At 37.8% G+C, this 18,145-nt stretch overlaps 1 protein-coding gene and 2 pseudogenes across 1 annotated transcript in view; 1 reads left to right on the top strand and 2 right to left on the bottom strand.

Moving 5' to 3' along the window:
• PTPN13 (protein tyrosine phosphatase non-receptor type 13) overlaps nt 1-18,145 on the top strand; it is a 244,535-nt gene that overhangs the window by 52,430 nt on the left and 173,960 nt on the right. Inside the window, exon 2 of the mRNA XM_045284339.1 lies at nt 588-707. Within this exon, the coding sequence (XP_045140274.1) occupies nt 588-707 (120 nt within the window). The remainder of the gene's footprint in view (nt 1-587; nt 708-18,145) is intronic.
• On the bottom strand, nt 12,195-12,835 carry LOC105978662 (annotated as a pseudogene).
• The window catches only part of LOC105978663, a 10,398-nt pseudogene continuing 7,806 nt past the window's right edge, over nt 15,554-18,145 (bottom strand).

The raw sequence follows: 18,145 nt of genomic DNA, 5'->3' as shown, positions 1-18,145 counted from the left end.
AAATGTTTTGAGAATGATGAGGGCAATGAATGTACAAATGCGCTTTGCACAATTGATGTATGTATGGATTGTGATAAGAGGTGTATGAGCTCCTAATAAAATGATTAGAAAAAAAAAAAAAGAGTTGCAGTCTTGGAAACGCACAGTCCTATCCTGTCCTGTAGGGTTGCCATGAGTCAGAATTGGCTTGATGGCAGTGAGTCTGTGTGGGTTTTAGTGCTTGCTATAGGGTTAAGATGAAACCTAGAACTGCAATCAGAAAGGCTTTCTTCAGTTCAGTCAGATTGCTTTGGTTTAAACATATATATGTGGAAGTTCTGGCCTCCTGATAACCACACGTTTCTCCAGTTCTGTCTCTCAGTTGTCCCAGATGGCCTAGGACAAATAGTTGTTTTGTGGACTTTTCCCTCCCAATTCCTTACTCTCTATTAAATAAATTTAAGGTCAAATTAACTCATTCAGTAGACAGGGAGGGGATGGAGGTGGGGGCTCATAGTGTCTTATAACAAGTTGGAACTTTTCCTGCTGTGAGCGCAGGTGGAATTAAGTTGCTGATGTGTGGATCATCTGTTCTCTTTGTTTCCTAGGTAATATGCATGTGTCACTAGCTGAGGCCCTGGAGGTTCGGGGGGGACCATTGCAGGAAGAAGAAATATGGGCTGTCTTAAATCAAAGTGCCGAGAGTCTCCAAGAATTATTCAGAAAAGGTAAGGTATTTTATTCCTTATTTTTCTTGTGAATATTGAGTAGCTATCAGGTTAGCGACCATTGTTTCGTTTCATTACCCCATACTTTTGGCAGCGTATGGAAAGGAATACTTTCCCTTATCTCTTAGGGCTGAAAACACTCAGATCTTGTTTTATGTGTGTGATTGTGCCAGGCACCACAGAGCTAATGGTGATCAAAACAAAACAAAACATACTCTGCCTGTTTGGACCTTATAGCTCAGTGTTAGAAAATAGCTTTTAGTAAAATACTCATAATCAAATGTAAAAAATACAGCTGTGACAAGGACTAAATAAGAAAGGATTCTGTGTACAGTACACACCATTATAAGAGGTTTTCCATGATCAAGGAATGGCTTTCTTGCACAAGTTCACCCTAAGCTAAGATGGGAGGGAGAGAAGGAGGTGATAAGGAGAGAACATAGTAAGTAAATGTTTATATCTTTGGTTGTGATAATGTCGGCTTATGGTGCTTTCTTATAGAGATGGTTGCATGGTCCAAATGGTACTGTGGCATTTGAAGTAGGGAGAATTCATCACCCTTTGGTTGTCCATAAACTTTGGATATCATGCTGAATGGGCCCAAGTGAAAATAGTGTGTTCTACTTTTACTACATATGAAGCAACCAAGCTTGATCTAAGGAATAATCAACCTTTAAAATTACTTGAATGAATTAATCAGGTATAATAAACGTGAAAGAAACAGGTGAGGATTTGAGGGTCATGGTCCTTCTCAAGGTGTGGTACCTGGACCAGCAGCAAACATCATCACCTGAAAACCTTTTTGAAATGGCTGGGCCCCACACCTTTTTTAAAAACTGCTATCAAGTAGAGCCACAATACCTCATCCCCATGCACAGCAAAGTAAAAGGGCTCCAGGTACAGCTCCAGCCCAAAGATTGCTAGTGGATCAGACAATTATAATCTATAGACACCCCACTGACTGATTCTGAGAAGTCCATAATTGGCTTTAGTTCCTAAGTCTTATTCTGGGAGCCCAGCTGAAAACAGTTCACCATGATTGGAATACACAGACCTCTACTGGACAGACCAGTATTGGCTGCACATGAGGTGCACTGCCTGGTAATCAAACAGCGATCTCCACCATGGAAGATGAGAATTCTACCACTGAACCACTTCACCACAACCCACAGAATAAGAAATTCTGGGGGCACAGCCCAGGAATTTTGTTCAAAAAGGCCTTAAGATCTTTGTGATGCAAATTTTGAGAATCACTGGAAGTTAACATTGCCAAACATTTGGAGCCAGGTGAACCTTTGTAAATGGCCTCGGAAGTGACCGATGAACCCGGAAGGGTCTGGAGCACACGGGAAGAGTCTGTGAGGCATAGGCTAAAGCTTTGCTGTTTTTCTCTTTCCTGGAACAGAAACTTGAGTAAAACTCTTTCAGAGCCTTCTTATTTTTGCTATAAATTATAAGCTTGGAGTTCTTAGTCAGAACGGACTCCATGGCAGTCAGGTGAGGAAAGACTCGTCGTATCTAATAACTTTTACCTAAACTGATATCATTGCTAGAGGTGCTCACTCATCTATGGCAAGACATCTGGATGACCTGGCTGTTAACCGCCCGGAAGAGATCCGTATTTGCACCCATTCCAAAGAAAGGGGACCCAACAGATTATGCAAAATAGCTGGTAATATCAGTATCACATTCAAGCAAAAATTTTGCTGAAGATTACTTCAAGGATGACTGCAGCAGTACCTCAACAGGGAGCTGCCGGAAACTTAAGCTGGATTCAAAAGAGGACATGGAATGAGGGATAGCATTGCTGATCTTGGTTGAAAGCAGAGAATAACAAATATGTTTCCTTGTTTTATATTGATTTTGAAAGTCATTGTAATGTGTGGATCATAACAAATTATGGATAGCATTATGAAGAATTCCAATGCACTTAATTGTGCTCATGCAGAACCTTTAAACAGACCATGGTTCGAACAGAAAATAAAAGATACCGAGCCATTTAACATCAGGAATGGTGAGTGTTAGGATGATATCCTTTCATCATAGTTAGAAGCTGGACTATTTGAAGAACAGAGCATCAGGATTAGAAGACTCATTAATAACCTGTGATATGCAGGTGGCACAACCTTGATTACTGAGAGTGAAGAGGATTTGAGGCTCTGATGAAGAGCAAAGTTTGTAACCTTTAGTATGGATTACATCTTAATATTAAGAAAACAAAAACCCTCACAATTGGACCAATTAGCAACATCAGTAGAAAAGATTAAATTTGTCAAAGATTTTATTTTACTTGAATCCACAGTCAACATCCATGGAAACGGTAATCAAGAAATCAAATGACATTCATACATTGGGCAAATCTGCTGAAAACGACTTCTTCAAAGAGTTAAAGAATAAAGATGCCATTTTGAATTTTTATTTTATTTTTAATTGCCCTACATACATGAGGTAGATAATAAAGGTAGATGGGAGAATTGCTGTATTTGAATTTTGATGTTGGCAAATAATATTGATTATATCGGCCTAACACAAGAATGAACAAGCACATCTTTCAAAAAGTACAGCTGGAGTGCTCCGTAGATAGGAGAATGGAGAGCATTTGCATAATATGAGCAGGGATTATTCTCTGGGAAAAGGCACCCTGTTTGGTAAAATGGAAGTCCATTGAAAAAGAGGGAGACCCTCAATGAGGTATACTGACTCAGTGGCTGCATCCACAACCTCACATGTAGCAGTTGTGAGGATGGAGCAGGCCTGATTAGTATTTCATTCTGTTGGGCACAGGGTCACTCAAGTCAGAACTGATAGAAACTAATGTGTGGAGCATGTAGCCTTGCTTCAGTGGTATTGCTGAAGGAAGGTTTTGTTGGTAGAATTAGTCAATTAATCATCAATACTCAGTCAACTAATCCTTAAGAAAGGCCTACTACCTGTAAAGCATTGTATGGAAACTCCAAATAAGTAGGTGTCATGTTGCCCTCCAGGGATTCATACAGATTAGATAGATGTGTGTGTAAAATGTCTCACTTCAACGTAGTGTTTGGCTAATGAGTAACAGACAAGAACTGAAGATGCTCAGAGAACAGAGAGATGATATCTCTTTATTTTACCAGCGGTAGAATCACCACCTTGGCCACAACTCATACCGAATATAAACCATTTGCAAGCTCTGAGTGTCTAAGGGTTTGTCTTTTAAGTTTCATGTTGCTAATCGAGGTTGAACATCTGAATATAAAGTGCTTGCTATTGAAAGGAAATCATTGTGTAATGTGTTGGAACATTATAGCGGACCTACTGGGTGTGCTTTCAAATTAACTGTAAGATAGTTGTGCCTTAAATACTGTCCAGTGGGAGCTGGTACAACAAGCACCTCGGTCTAATGGTTATTTCTTTCCTTTTGTCCTTCTTTATTCTCAAATTATTTGTATTATAAGGTTGATTTGTCTTATAAATACGATATAGTTAGATTTTACTTTCTTACCTAGCTGAGGGCTTGCTATTCTTTACGTAGGATGTTAAATGTAGTCATTGAAATAAAGCTGGAGGAATTTCAATAAGTAGTCTCTTAATTTTTAAAAAATCATTTTATTGGGGGCTCGTACAACTCTTATCATAATCCATACATACATCCATTGTGTCAAGCACATTTGCACATTTGTTGCCATCGTCATTCTCAAAACATTTGCTTTCTGCTTGAGCCCTTCGTTATCAGCTCCTCATTTTACCCCCTCCCTCCTTGCTTCCCCTTCCCTTATGAAACCTTACAAATTATTATTATTTTGTCATATCTTATACTGTCTGACATCCCCCTTTACCCACTTTTGTGTTGTCTGTCCCCCAGGGAGGAAGTTATATGTAGATCCTTGTAATCGGTTCCCCCTTTCCACCCCACCTTCCTTCCACCTTCCACACTGGGCCTGAAGGGATCATCTGTCCTGGATTCCCTGCGTTTCCAGTTCTTATCTGTACCAGTGTACATCCTCTGGTCTAGCAAGATTTGTAAGGTAGTATTGGGATCATGATAGTGGGGTGGGGGAGGGGGTGGAGAGAAGCATTTAGGCACTAGAGGAAAGTTATATGTTTCATCGTTGCTACACTTAACCCTGACTGGCTCATCTCCTCCCAGTATCTTTTTGTAAGGGAATGTCCTGTTGCCTACAGATGGGTCTTGGGTAAGATGACCAGACATCCTGCTTTTGACAGGACAGTCCCGATTTTTAACAATTTTTCCCGTGCCCCACGGCGTTTTGAAAAAGTCCCGATTTTTGGAAAGAATGCACAAGCTAGGGTATACGGTTTTCGGCTGCCCTGTGGCTATTTCTCCAGGATATGAGTTAAATCAATGGTGTCCCACTTTACCAGTGTTAAAATCTGGTCACCTTAGTCTTGGGTCCCCACTCTGCACTTGCTCTTATTCACAATGATATGGCTTTTTTGTTCTTCGATGCCTGATACCTGATCCCTTCAACACCTCGTGATCACACAGGCTGATGTGCTTCTTTTATGTCAACTTTGTTGCTTCTGAGCTAGATGGCCGCTTGTTTTCCTTCAAGCCTTGAAGACCCCAGACGCTATATCTTTTGATAGCCGGGTACCATCAGCTTTCTCCACCACATTTGCTTATGCCCCTGTTTGTCTTCAGGGATCATATTGGGGAAGTGAGCACACAATGATATAATTAGGCCTTCCTAGTCATATACTCTGCAGTCTATCTTAAGTACCTAGGAAGTTGATTAAGCATTTATATAGCTTATACCAGAAAAATAAATAACTTAAAGATTTTAGCTTTTATATTATAGCTAAATTTATTTAGGGGTTCAGTGGTCCTAGATAAGTAAAAATCAATAAATGATGAGCCAGTTGTATCGCTAATGTAATAAACAACAAGAAATTGAAATAAATATTATCTGAAGAAACAGCAAACATAGGAAAGATATAAAGACCTATATTTTGAAAACTAAAAAACAATACTTGGAGAAATTAAATAAGAGTTAAATAAATGGAGGATTATGATTTATTTGTAATAAGTATTTTTCCAAGTTGTTTTTTAGATTCAATACAATGTCTTTTAAAATCTCAGTAGGTTGTTTTGTGTTTTTTTTGGGGTAGGAAATGAGTCAATTCTAAAGTTAATAGGGAGAGTCAATGGACTTAGAATAGCCAAAACAACTTTGAAAAAGAACAAAAGTAGAGAACTCTACTTTTCATGATTTATAAAACAAAGGTAAGCATGATGGTTAATCAGTGGAACATATTGTAGAATCCAGAAGTAGACCCACACATAGATGATCTATTGGCAGTCTTTTTGGTGCTATGCCAATTGGATATTATATACAAAATAAATAACTTTGACATATATGAAATTATTTCATGTCACATATGAAATTAATATTAGCCTAAACTAAAACTGCCCTAAACATGACATTTGAAATGATAAAAGTTTTACAAGAAAACAGGAGATAATATTTGTGACCCTGGGTTTAGCATAGTTCTTTCAGATATAACACTAGATGCTTGATGCATAAAAGGAGGGGGGGAGCAAAAAGATAATTTAGATTTCACCATAATGAAAGCATCTACTCTGTAAAGATATTCTTGACAGAAAGAAAAGTCAAAGATCTGAGAGACAATATTTGCAAACTCCTAACTAATAAAGTACTTACTTATCTCCAGAATATATAAAAACTTCTCAAATCTGAATATTAACCAAAGGAACAACCCAGTAAAAAGATGAACAAAGAATTTGAACACCTAACCAAATAAGTTGTACACATTTCAGATTTCAAGTAAGAACACCGGAGACATGCAAACGATTCAACATCCTTAGTCGTCAGGAAGAGAGTTTCCCTCATTTTACACTAGCCATCTACCAAAAACGGAGCCTCCCCCTCCTTTTTTTTCTTAAAGCAATTTGTCTTTCCTAATAACAAGTCCAAAGTAAATTAACTGAAGCTTCCTTATCCTTGCTTCTAAAGGACATCCTGTTGTATTTCTCCTAGGACTGAATTGGTCATTCTTTTACCGGTTCACTGTATATTCAATCTTCTTTGCTAACATCCTACTTCAAACACAATGCTTCTTAAACTTCCCTAATTTAGAAGGGTACATTATTATAGTTTAGAAAGTATAGCAGTTTCTTAAAAAGTTGAACATTAAGTTGAATAAAGAGGGTAGATAAGAAATAGAATCTGATGATTCTAATCTAAAAATACAAACTAAGCTGTAGTGACACAGCAGATCTGTGGTTGCTTGATGTAGGTGGTACAGGAGAGGAAGCAAGGATTACAAACATACAGAAGGAAATATTTGGAGGTGATGGATATGTTCATTATTTTGATTAGGATAATGCTTTTACAGATGTATTCCTATGTGAGGATATCCGTTTTTGGCCTTTAAATATATGAGTTTGTTTAAAACTCATATTTTTCACTATTAATGTGAAACTCTGTGTTTTAAAAAGATTTTCCATTTCAATGCTGCTTCTGACTTCCTTAGCCAGAGGTTCATTTTCCATCTTGTAGAGCAAACTGCTGCAGGATTAGATTCTCCACTTTAAAACCAAACCAAAACAAAACAAAACAAACAACGAATTTTAATGATCACTTCAATGGAATGTTTAAAGCAATATATAGAAGTAAATGTATGGAGGAAGAAACAAAAGCATAAAAGTTCCGAACATCAAAAATATAAAAATTGGCAGAATGAAAAGTTTTTATATACAATTTCTATACATTATATATATATAGTAACATAATTTTAATATATAAAACAACATAACTGAAGAGAAAATAAATAAATTGGAGAGGGGCCGGCGCCTTCTCCTTGCTCCTAGGGGTCGTGGCCTTGCTCCCGCCGTGCACGGGAACGTCCGGTCCCTATACACGCGTGTGCACACGCGGGCCGAGCAGTGCTCGCGAGTCCACGCCAGGCCGTCGCAGGAGCAGACGTGGGAGCCATGGGGGGGACGGCCAGCACCCGCCGGGTCACCTTCGAGGCGGACGAGAATGAGAACATCACGGTGGTGAAGGGCATCCGGGGTGTCAGTGCCCCAGCACTAACTGCGCTAACACACTGCTCGCTGCACCTGCCTTTGGGACGTCACAGTTTGGGAAGTCTGGTGCCTGAACCTAGTCAATAAAGCCACATTCTGACCCCAGAAGATAGATAGATAGATAGATAGATAGATAGATAGATAGATAGATAGATAGATAGATAGAAGAGAGCTGAAGATGCCACCTGGAGGATATTAAGACTGTGAAGGAGTTTCAGGTTCGCAGAAGATCAAATGAGCTTGATCCACATTCATCTGAGTTCCAAAAGGAGACTGGAGAGAATGGATAGGAAAATAACTAATGAAGCTATAATAGTTAATAATTTTAGGGAATTAATGAAAAAAATAGAAATCTATAGCTTCTGGAAATTAAGTCAGTCAAAATAAATGAAAATAAAAATTTGAGATTGAAAGTACAAAATATAATAGGCAAGAAAAAAATGTAAAACTTAAAGATGAATTACCTACATAGAAAAAAAATAATTAAGCTTAATAGGATTTCTAATATCTATAGTAGAATGAGAATTTGATAGAATAATCTTAAAATGACGAGAATAATTCATAATTATTTAAAGAAGGGAAAAAATTCAAAGAAAATAACTCAACCTTGAGCAGCACTTGATAATAGAAATGCATTGCAACTTACATATTTAATTTAATGTATAAACATTGTTTCATTTAATCAATATTAAAAAGTATTAACAAGATGCTACAAACTTTAAAAATATGAAATATTTGAAATCTACTGTATATTTTGTTTGTTGTTTTCAGGGTCCATCAACTCATAATGTTTAACACATAGTGACCCGACATACAACAGAATGAAACACTACCAGCCATTGTTACAATTGCTGTTAGGCTTGAGCCCGTTGTTGCAGCCTCTGTGTCAATCCATCTCATCTAGGGCTTTCCTCTTCTTCACTGATGTTCAACTTCACTAGGCGTGATGCCCTTCTTCAAAGACTGGTCCCTCCTGATAACACATTCAATGTATGTGAGATGAAGTCTCCACCATCCTTCTGGCCATACAATCTCCAAATCAGATTTATTCATTCTTCTGGCAGTCCATGATATCTTCAACATTCTTTGACAGTGCAATATACAACAATGGAGGGTGGGCATCTCTGACCTCCTCTGACTTCCGTATTTCCCTGAGGCTGAGGTCAGACATGCCTCCATGTTCCACCCTTTTAACTTATTCTGACGCCAACCATTCATCCTACGGCACTCTGTTTCTATGCTTGGTTCAACAATTCATTCCATTGGCCACACAGAACTCACAGACAATACTCACAGTTAAGGATATTTCTTAGGGAAGTTAATAGGTTACAAGTTAGGATCAGCAAACCATAAGGATACAATCATTGTTCTACAACAGCACAGCTCCTCAGAGACAGCAGCCAACCAAGTCTCCTTCCAGTCCTCAGCCCCTGAGCTTTTGCCTCCTTTGGCCAGAAAGCCAGCCCACCTGTCTGTTGCTCTGTCTCAGTTCCACAGTCTCAGGCCAGATAAGGTGAAGGTGCTCTAGTGCATCTGGTTGTAGTGGGCTCCACGACTTCAGACAGAGATCTTGGATGTGCTTTTTCAAATGGTTCTGCTCCTTGTTTCTGTTGTTGCGTCAAAGATGGCTCATTCTTATAGTCAGAAGGGTAGTAATGCAACTGATGAATGTCCTCTATTAGTATATACATGCCCTGTTTGCATAGTCCCACCCCATCATTTGGTAGGAGTTACGGAGACTTGAGTTAAAAAGTTTCACTCCGCCACAGCCAACACTATAATTCATCTACATTGCTTCGTCAGCACTCTTCCCTATTCAGTGTCCCACTTTCACATGCATATGAGGTGATCGAAAATGCCCCGGTCAGGCACACACTAGTCCTCAAAGTGACTTCCTTGCTCTTGAACATTTTTGAGGTCCTGGGCAGCAGATTTGCCCAATGCAATAAACAATATGGTTTCTCGACTGTTGCTTCTGTGCACATTGATTGTCAACTCAGGCAAGCTGAAATTTTCTCTAACTTCAGTCTTTTCTCTGTGTATCGTGATGTTACCTATTGGTCCAGTTGTGAGGATTTTGACTTTTGAAATTTGGTTTATTTTGTACTTAACAGTATTCTCTGTATTCAGATTACCATACAGCTGGAAAAGTAGATTCACATGCCCAAGTTGTTTCAAACATGCTTAAAATTTAAGTAAATACCTATTCAAAGTTTTTGAATTAAATTAATGATGTAATTTTATATAGTTCTTTAGTTACACTCCAAAAGATTCATTGTCATTGAGTAGATTTTAATTCATAATGAGCTTACAGAACAGCGTAGAACTGCCCCGTGGATTTCTGAGACTGTGACTCTTTACAGGAGTAGAAATTCATGTCAATCTTCCTTAGTTACACTAATCACATTTTAAATTTAGAGAAAGCTTGTGGCCACTGTTGTAGTTTGGGCAGTTAGAATTTGATGCTTTGTTAAACTGTGGCTTAGGATTATGATTAAGACATTTTTTTCATACAAAAGTTAAGAGTAGCTACCATAAAAAAAAACACCCAAAACTCTCATTGAAGAAATAACTAATGGCCATTTTAGAATTGAAAAAAAAAATCTAATCCAGAAAGAAAAACAAATAAGGCAAAACAAAATAGTCAAAAATGAGAAGAAATATAAGTAAGCATAACTGCTTAAAACATTGTGACATCAAATTTTAAATGATTGTATTTAATAACATGTAAGTAAAGTAAGGAGCCTTGGTGGCTCAATGGTTAAGCACTTTGTTGTGAACTGAAAGGTTGGTGGTTCAAGCCCAACAGCAGCTCTGTAGGGGAAAGAGGTGTTCCTTTGCTTTCTTAAAGGTTTATTGCCTTGAGAACCGTGGGTGGAGGGGGGGGGCATTTCCCCTCTGTCCCTAGTGTCACCACGAATCTGGTTTGGCATTGGAGCCCTAGTGGTGTAGTGGTAATGTGTTGGACTGCTAACTTTAGGTCATCAGTTCCAAATGACCGGTCACTCCTCAGAGAAAGACCTACTCCTGTGAAGAGTTACGTCCTCAGAAACTCACAGTGTAGTTGTGCCCCATCCTGTAAGGTCAGTATGAGTCAGAGTCAACACAATAGCAATGAGTTTGAGTATGTTTTTGAGGTGACAGGACTTAATACAGTCTAAGATTTTTATTCTGTTCAGGAAAATGGTAACTATGGTAACTTTCTAATTACATATACCACAGTCAAATAGCCTTAAAAGCGATATAGTCATAAGAGATAGAGACAGAGAGAGAGAGAAAGGAAATGTGGAAGTTCAGTTAGGTAGAGCCAAATAGGGAGAGGGGAGAAGTAACTGAACACATGAGAAGGAGGCACAGCACTGGGCCTGAAAGTTACTTCTTGTTTGTTTGTTTGTTCAGTTTTAGGTAGTATAGAAAGTTTTTATGGATTAAAAGTTTTTACCCAAAGCTTTCTCCTGTGTATGCCGCTTTTAAAAGACCACATACCAACCACTCTGTTCATAATACATCTTAAATATTTACAACCATAATTTTGTTGGAAGGCGTGTCTGTTGTCTTGAACGTGCTGCATCTTGCCCTGCATTCATAAAGTCAGAATTAACAGGTCCTTCAAGTTAAATGTGTTTGAAGCAGAAAAAATTACTACATTTGTTCTCTGGAAACAAGCTATAAAGCATGAAAATAATGTATAGATTCTCAAAATAATAGTATGAATTAAGCAATATAGATAGCACTCAGTAGTAAGCCAACCCTCTTCTTACAAACACACACTCAGGACACGGTGTTTTGATATGAAATTATTTTGACTCTAGATGTTACAGACAGACCATTCTATAAACTTAAAGAGACATTTAGGAGGAAAATTGGCTGGAGGTTATACTTTGTAGCCCCAGTTTTACTGAGAAATGTCATTTTGCTCACTTTGTGTTGTTTTAATTTTTATTCTTACAGGATTTAAATTTGGGGGAGTATATTATACGTGTAACAAAGAATCTTATTATTAATGAAGAGTACTGCCTGGATAAAGGTTTGCATAGACGCACCCACTTAAGCACCACCCAGATAACAGACCATTCCCTCCTCCACACTCCCTCATGGTCCGTTCCTGGGTACTTAGCGTGATGATGATTATGATTTATATTACCCAGATTAGTTTGGCCCATTTTTAATATAAATAGAATAATATAATGTGAACTCTTTTGTTCTTGACATGTTTTGCTCAGCAATATGATTATGAGATTAAACTACTTTAGGCAAGTAACCTTTATAAAGGATAACAAAAATCTGGCATTTAATTATTTTTCCCATATTAAGAATATTTTTAGTAATAAACATTTTTTAAAGTATTCATCTTATAAATTGTTTTGCAATTCAGATATAGAATAGTTAGAATGGCTAGAAAATAAATGCCAATGTGAAAAGACAGGTTAAAATGACTAGAATAATTCAGGATTTCTTTCTCCATTGTCATCATTGTCAGAAATCTCTTGCTATAGCTAGCCCCACTGCTCAGGGTTTAAAGAAATACCTTTTCTTCCTGGTTTCATTTCACCTGCCTGATTTGTCTAATATTCTCTATTATCAGTCAGGACTTTGCCTTTAAAGTCTCAAACCCTGACATACCTAATTTTCCCATCTCTGCTGCTGCTCTGCTTGGAGGATGACAGGGCTCTTACACCTTCATAGTCTTTTGCTTCTTTACAGGCTTTTCTGGAATAACTTGCATTTTCCTCTTTAACTGTGTGTCTACTATCAAAACCACTGCCAGAGGAGCTTAAAGAAACAAGTTCCTTTGATTTAGGCACAGATCTGCGCCTGCAGCTGAACGGCCAGCTTATTCATGACTCCATTTTGACTATCTTTAAGGATATACCTCATTGATAATAATTATGCAGTCATCACCATTATCTGTGTCTAGCTTTTCACCACTATTTGTTTCTAATTTTTAACGTTTCCACTATAGAAGCTTAGTACCTCTTAAGCAATATTTTCTTTCCCCAGCCTCTGATCACCTGTTACCATTCAGACCATTCTGAGGCATGGCAGCCCCATGTGTTACAAAGTAGGACTGATTCATAGGTGTTCCAGCCTATCATTTTTTCAGAAGCACATCACATGCTTAAAAAACAAAAACAATTCATGACAGGTAGGTAGGTGTAAACCAACAAACTTTAGGTTAGTCGTTGAGTACAAATCTTTTACACTACCTAGGGGCCAACCAACTGGAAGAGATCCATATTTGTGCCTAGTCTAATGAATGGGAACCCAACAGAATGTGGAAATTATCAAACAATATCATTAATATCAAATGCAAGTCAAATTTTGCTAAAGATCATTCAATAACTAAGAGGTGCCAGAAATTCAAGCTGGATTCAGAAGAGGATAGGGCACGAGGGATATTGTTGGTGGTGCCAGATGGATCCTGGCTGAAAGCAGAGAATCCCAAAAGATGTTGACTTGTGTTTTACTGACTATGCAAAGACATTTGATTGTGTGGATTAAAAAAAAATGATGGACAGCATTGAGAACAATGGGAATTCCAGAAGACTTCATTGTGCTCCTGTGGAACCTGTACATGGATCAAGAAAGGTGTACATCAGGGTTGAATTCTTTCAACAAACTTAATCAATCTGTATGCAGACAAATAATCCAAGATGAATGCAGCATCAGGATTGGAGGAAAGCTTATTAACAACCTGAAATAGGCCGATGACACAACCTTGCTTTCTGAAGTGACGAGAACTTGAAGGACTTCCAAATTCTCATAACTGGACCAATAGGTAACATCATGATAAACAGAGAAAAGGTTGAAGTTGTTAAGGATTTTGCCCTTGGATTTGCAATTGATGATCATAGAAGCAGAAGTCATGAGTTCAAAGCATGCATTGCTTTAGGTAAATCTGCCTACAAGAGCTTTTTAAAGTATTGAAGAGCAAGGATGCCAATTTGAAGAACAAGGGCGGGCCTGACCCAAGTCAAAGTATTTTCCATCACTTTATATGCACGTTACAATTGGACTCTGAATAAAGAAGACTGCAGAAGAATTGCTGCACTGAATTATGGTGTTGGAAAAGAATACTGAAAGTACTATGGATTGCCAGAAGATCAAACAAATCTGTGTTGGAAAAAGTTCAGCCAGAATGCTCCTTAGAAGTGAAGATGACAGGACTTTGTCGTACATACTTAGGACATAATATCAGGAGAGACCAGTGTCTGGAAAAGGCCATCATGCTTGGTAAAGAAGAGGGTGATCAAAAAAGAGGACAATCCTTGACAAGATGGATTGACACAGTGGCTGCAAATGGGCTAAAGCATAGCAGCAATCGTGAGACTGGCTCAGGACGGGGAAGTGTTTTGTCTTGTTGTCTGTAGGGTTGCTATGAGTCGGAACCATCTCTGGCACCCAGAAATAACAACCATAAGCGGGATCTTCAGCCCCTGCCAGCCATTAGTGAATTTTGTTTCCATGCATTTACCTATATTAGGTATTTCCTATAATGCAATACTTGCCCTTTTGTAGCAGAGTTATTTAAGTTAGCTTGGCATTTTTAAGGATCATGATAACATATGATAACATGTATCAGAATTTCATTTTCTTTATGGCTTCATATTATTCCATTGTATGGATTTACCATATTTTAAAAATATGTTCATCTCTCTCCTTTTTTGTTGTTTTATAATCAGTGTATTGAGGGGGAAAAGTCATACATTTTACGATTGCCAAAATTCTGATATCCAAATTTAAGCACGTGACCATATGGTGACATTTAAGCATATAGTTAGTTACTCATCATACTTTGCCAAACTACCATCATTATAGCTATTTATGAGCATAAGTGAAATGGCTTAAAGTAATCCTGTTAACATACTTACGCAACACTTTACTGGCACATTATCCATGTAAAGGGTTAAAGGTTATTTTTTAAAAGACTGAACACATATAATTTACAATATATACATTTATGTTTAAGTAAATTTATAATTAAATGTATACAACTACACAGTCTATTAGTGTAATATCGACATATTAATATTCAGTATGTATTAATATTCATTCAAAAGAGGCACAGCAAGAGGGAATGCCGTTCTAGAAGTGCAAGACCTTGAGAAGATTGCATGATGATAAATCTTTTCTTTATAAAGATATTTCTATCACTCATACTACATGCTGAAGTATATATATATATATATATATATTGCCATCTTCGAGTTAACAATTGAGGCAATCAAACGCAGAGGCAGCACAATGAATTCCACACAAGACAAACTACTATACAAACCAAGACCTCTCTAAAAATTAAGATTTCTTCTGGTTGCCAGTTGAAAACAGTTTTAATTTCATAGCTTAATAATTGAAGCTCATACACCTAGCATTTTGGGCTAAGTGAATCCACGTGCACAGCTGAAAGCAGTGATAAGATATGGCCTAACAAATGGCGAGTGGAGAAGAGGGACTTCTATTTTTCCCTCTTTTAAACCAAAAGACTTTGTAACTAGTATTAAGCTTCATCATCTTGCATACTGAAGTCATCATACATACAGGGAAATGTCAGAGTTTTATATTTGAGTTTATTCTTCATTTGACTTTAAAACACTACCGTAGTTGAATATTAAAAGAAAAATAATAGCAAGTAGTGAGCATATTATAATAGTCCATCACTTATTCACCATTGCAGTGAGTGATACAGTAGAATTGGCTGACTTGATCGAAACCAGAAAAGACGGCAGCACTGTAATGGAGAAGCATATCAGAATGATGACCACCGTGCCAGAGGTGGCGTCCTATGTCAGACCTCTTAAGGGGGCCAGTAAATATCACTTACTGCTGAATAAGAGGTGATAATTACGGTTAGGTTCTCAAAAGTAGATTTGGAAGCTACACGTGCTTCAACTAGTTGCATGTTCATACACACGAAAAGACCCTCTCTTCTAGTGAAAACTGCCTTCTGATCTAAAACAATAATAGGGTCACCTGTCTCCAGCCTAGGCTCCTGGTCTACTTCACCATGGAATGTCATCTTCTGGCCCTCTTTCATGCCTTTGTCAATGTGAACTTCCAGAATCTTTTCTCCCACTATCTTCCTTCTACTGCAACTTTTATATCTATCTTTAGATTTTGTTTGTTCCCCAAGGCCCTGGCATTCCATACACACAGACTGAATTCGCTGAACCATTCCTGCTTCAAGCTGATGGATTCGTGTTTGAATTCCGGACTTCAGTAATTCAAGCAGCTCTCTACCACTTCCTTCTTACCACCTCAGTCTTCCCATTGGTCACAAATCAGATCCAATTGAAGAGCTAGTTCTCTTGTATTATATCAGTTTCTTCTACTTCCTTCCTCTCAGGTAGGAGTTTTACCAACAGAGAAGAGTTTTGGAAGAGAGGAAGCCATTCACAAGAAAGTTTACTTAAGTCCCATGATTAGGTGCCCCTTTTCATATGGTTTATGATAAATTGGCATGCCTTCATTTAGCACACATTTGTTATTTTCATGCTTGACAATAAGAGGTTATAACCATATATAAATCTTCTAATGTTACTGAGAGTGCTCCACCATGATTTTATTTTTTCTTCTCCTTTTTCTGAATTTTTCCATCACCTCAGAAAAAAAAAAAACATCGAAGTTCTCCATAGGGAAACCCAAGCCCTCCCCTGTACCACACTCTGTGATGGCTTGCTCTCCCCCTTTGATATATAATTCTCTTTTCTTTGTATCAGGCAAGACTTCATCATAATCTTGTGAAATCTGTTTAAATTTATGACCTTCATTTGGATTCTTTTCAGGGTGGTACTTCAAGACCAGTTTCCTCTAAACGTCTCTCAACTCTTCCTGGTTAGCACTAGATTTGACTCCTAAAACATCATAGTAAATGGTTTCTTTCGTGATTTTTAAAGCTGTTGAGCAGGCTGAGGCTGGTGTGGGATAGCCGGAAGGAGCATATCACTGGGTGAAGTTTGGGTAGCCACCATCCCTCTCTCTCTCTTACGAAGCCTTCTGGAAATTTCCCAATGCATTCATCTCTTGTTGACCACCTCTATTGTTTCTGTCTTTCAACAATTGAAAATGATATCCAGGTATATGTAATTGTGAGTGTATCTATATTGCCTTTAATAAGATAGTAAAGAAACAACCCACATAATGGGAAAAAATATTTGGTAATCATTTATCACACAAGGGATAAACACCAAGACACAGGGCCCAATTGAAAAGTGGGCAAAGGACTTAAATAAACAGTTCTTCAAAGAAGATTAAGGGACAGTAGCCACATTAAAGGATGCCCAATATCATTAGTAATTGGAGAAGACAAATCAAAACCACAATGAGGTACCACTTTACCTCCACTAAGATGGCAATCATCAGAAAAAAGGAAAATTACAATTGTTGGAAAGGATGTGGGGAAATAAGAACCCTTATCCATTGCTGGTGGGGATTAAAATGGTACAGCCACCGTGGACAATAGTTTGGTGGTTCCTCAAAAGTTAAACATAGAATTAATATATAATCCAGCATTTCTACTCCCAGGTATACATGCAAAAACCATGAAAGCAGAGACCCAAACAAATACTTGTATACTATATGTCATATATTAAGAAGTTGGGATTTTTAAAAACTTTTTTTGGGCAATGAGTATCAGTTATGGTTAACATTTTCACAAGACATGTATCCTAACATTACCTTTAAAACAGAGCAATTTACCATTCCAACAATCCTTTTCTCCTCGTTTTTTCTTGAGAAGGAAACTTCTTTCAAATTCTGAAGAGCAGACTGAAAGGTATTAGTGATCAGAAAAATATTTTTATTAGCCTGATAAATATATGGCTATAAGTACTGTTGTTATTAAAAGCCAGCTCCTCTTTGGAAAGCTATGCATTTTCTTCCTTTGACCCACTGCCATTGAGTGGATTCTGACTCATAGTGACCATCTGGGACAGGACAGAACTAACCTTTGGGTTTCTGCACCTACAAATCTTCATGAGAGCAGAATACCTCATCCTTTTCCTGTGGAATAGGCTGGTGGAGATGAACTGCTGCCCTTGGGGGAAGCAGACCATTGTATAAGCCACTACACCATCATGGCTTCTTTGGCAACTGAAAATTACATTAGTCATCATCGACCTTTTCATTTAATTCTGCATAAATAAAATAACTTCCAATTGTCCTTGCTATTACTGGGTTTGTATTTGTTTTGGGTATGAATTCCAGGTCCTTGAAGTAAAGTGAAGTAGTTGGGTTCATGTTAAAAAATGTGTCGTCTTTCTGTTCTCTGAGTTTTATATGTAGGGAAACCCTGGTTTTGTGGTAGTTAAAGTACTTGGCTACTAACTGAAAGATTAGTAGCTTTTGTGGTAGTTAAAGTACTTGGCTACTAACTGAAAGATTAGTAGCT

The sequence above is a fragment of the Echinops telfairi genome, unplaced genomic scaffold (genome assembly GCF_000313985.2).
Source record: "Echinops telfairi isolate 266 unplaced genomic scaffold, ASM31398v2 ScPeMD7_7468;HRSCAF=8506_0, whole genome shotgun sequence".
Taxonomy (NCBI): Eukaryota; Metazoa; Chordata; class Mammalia; order Afrosoricida; family Tenrecidae; genus Echinops; species Echinops telfairi.
This window is presented reverse-complemented; position numbering and strand designations above follow the sequence as displayed.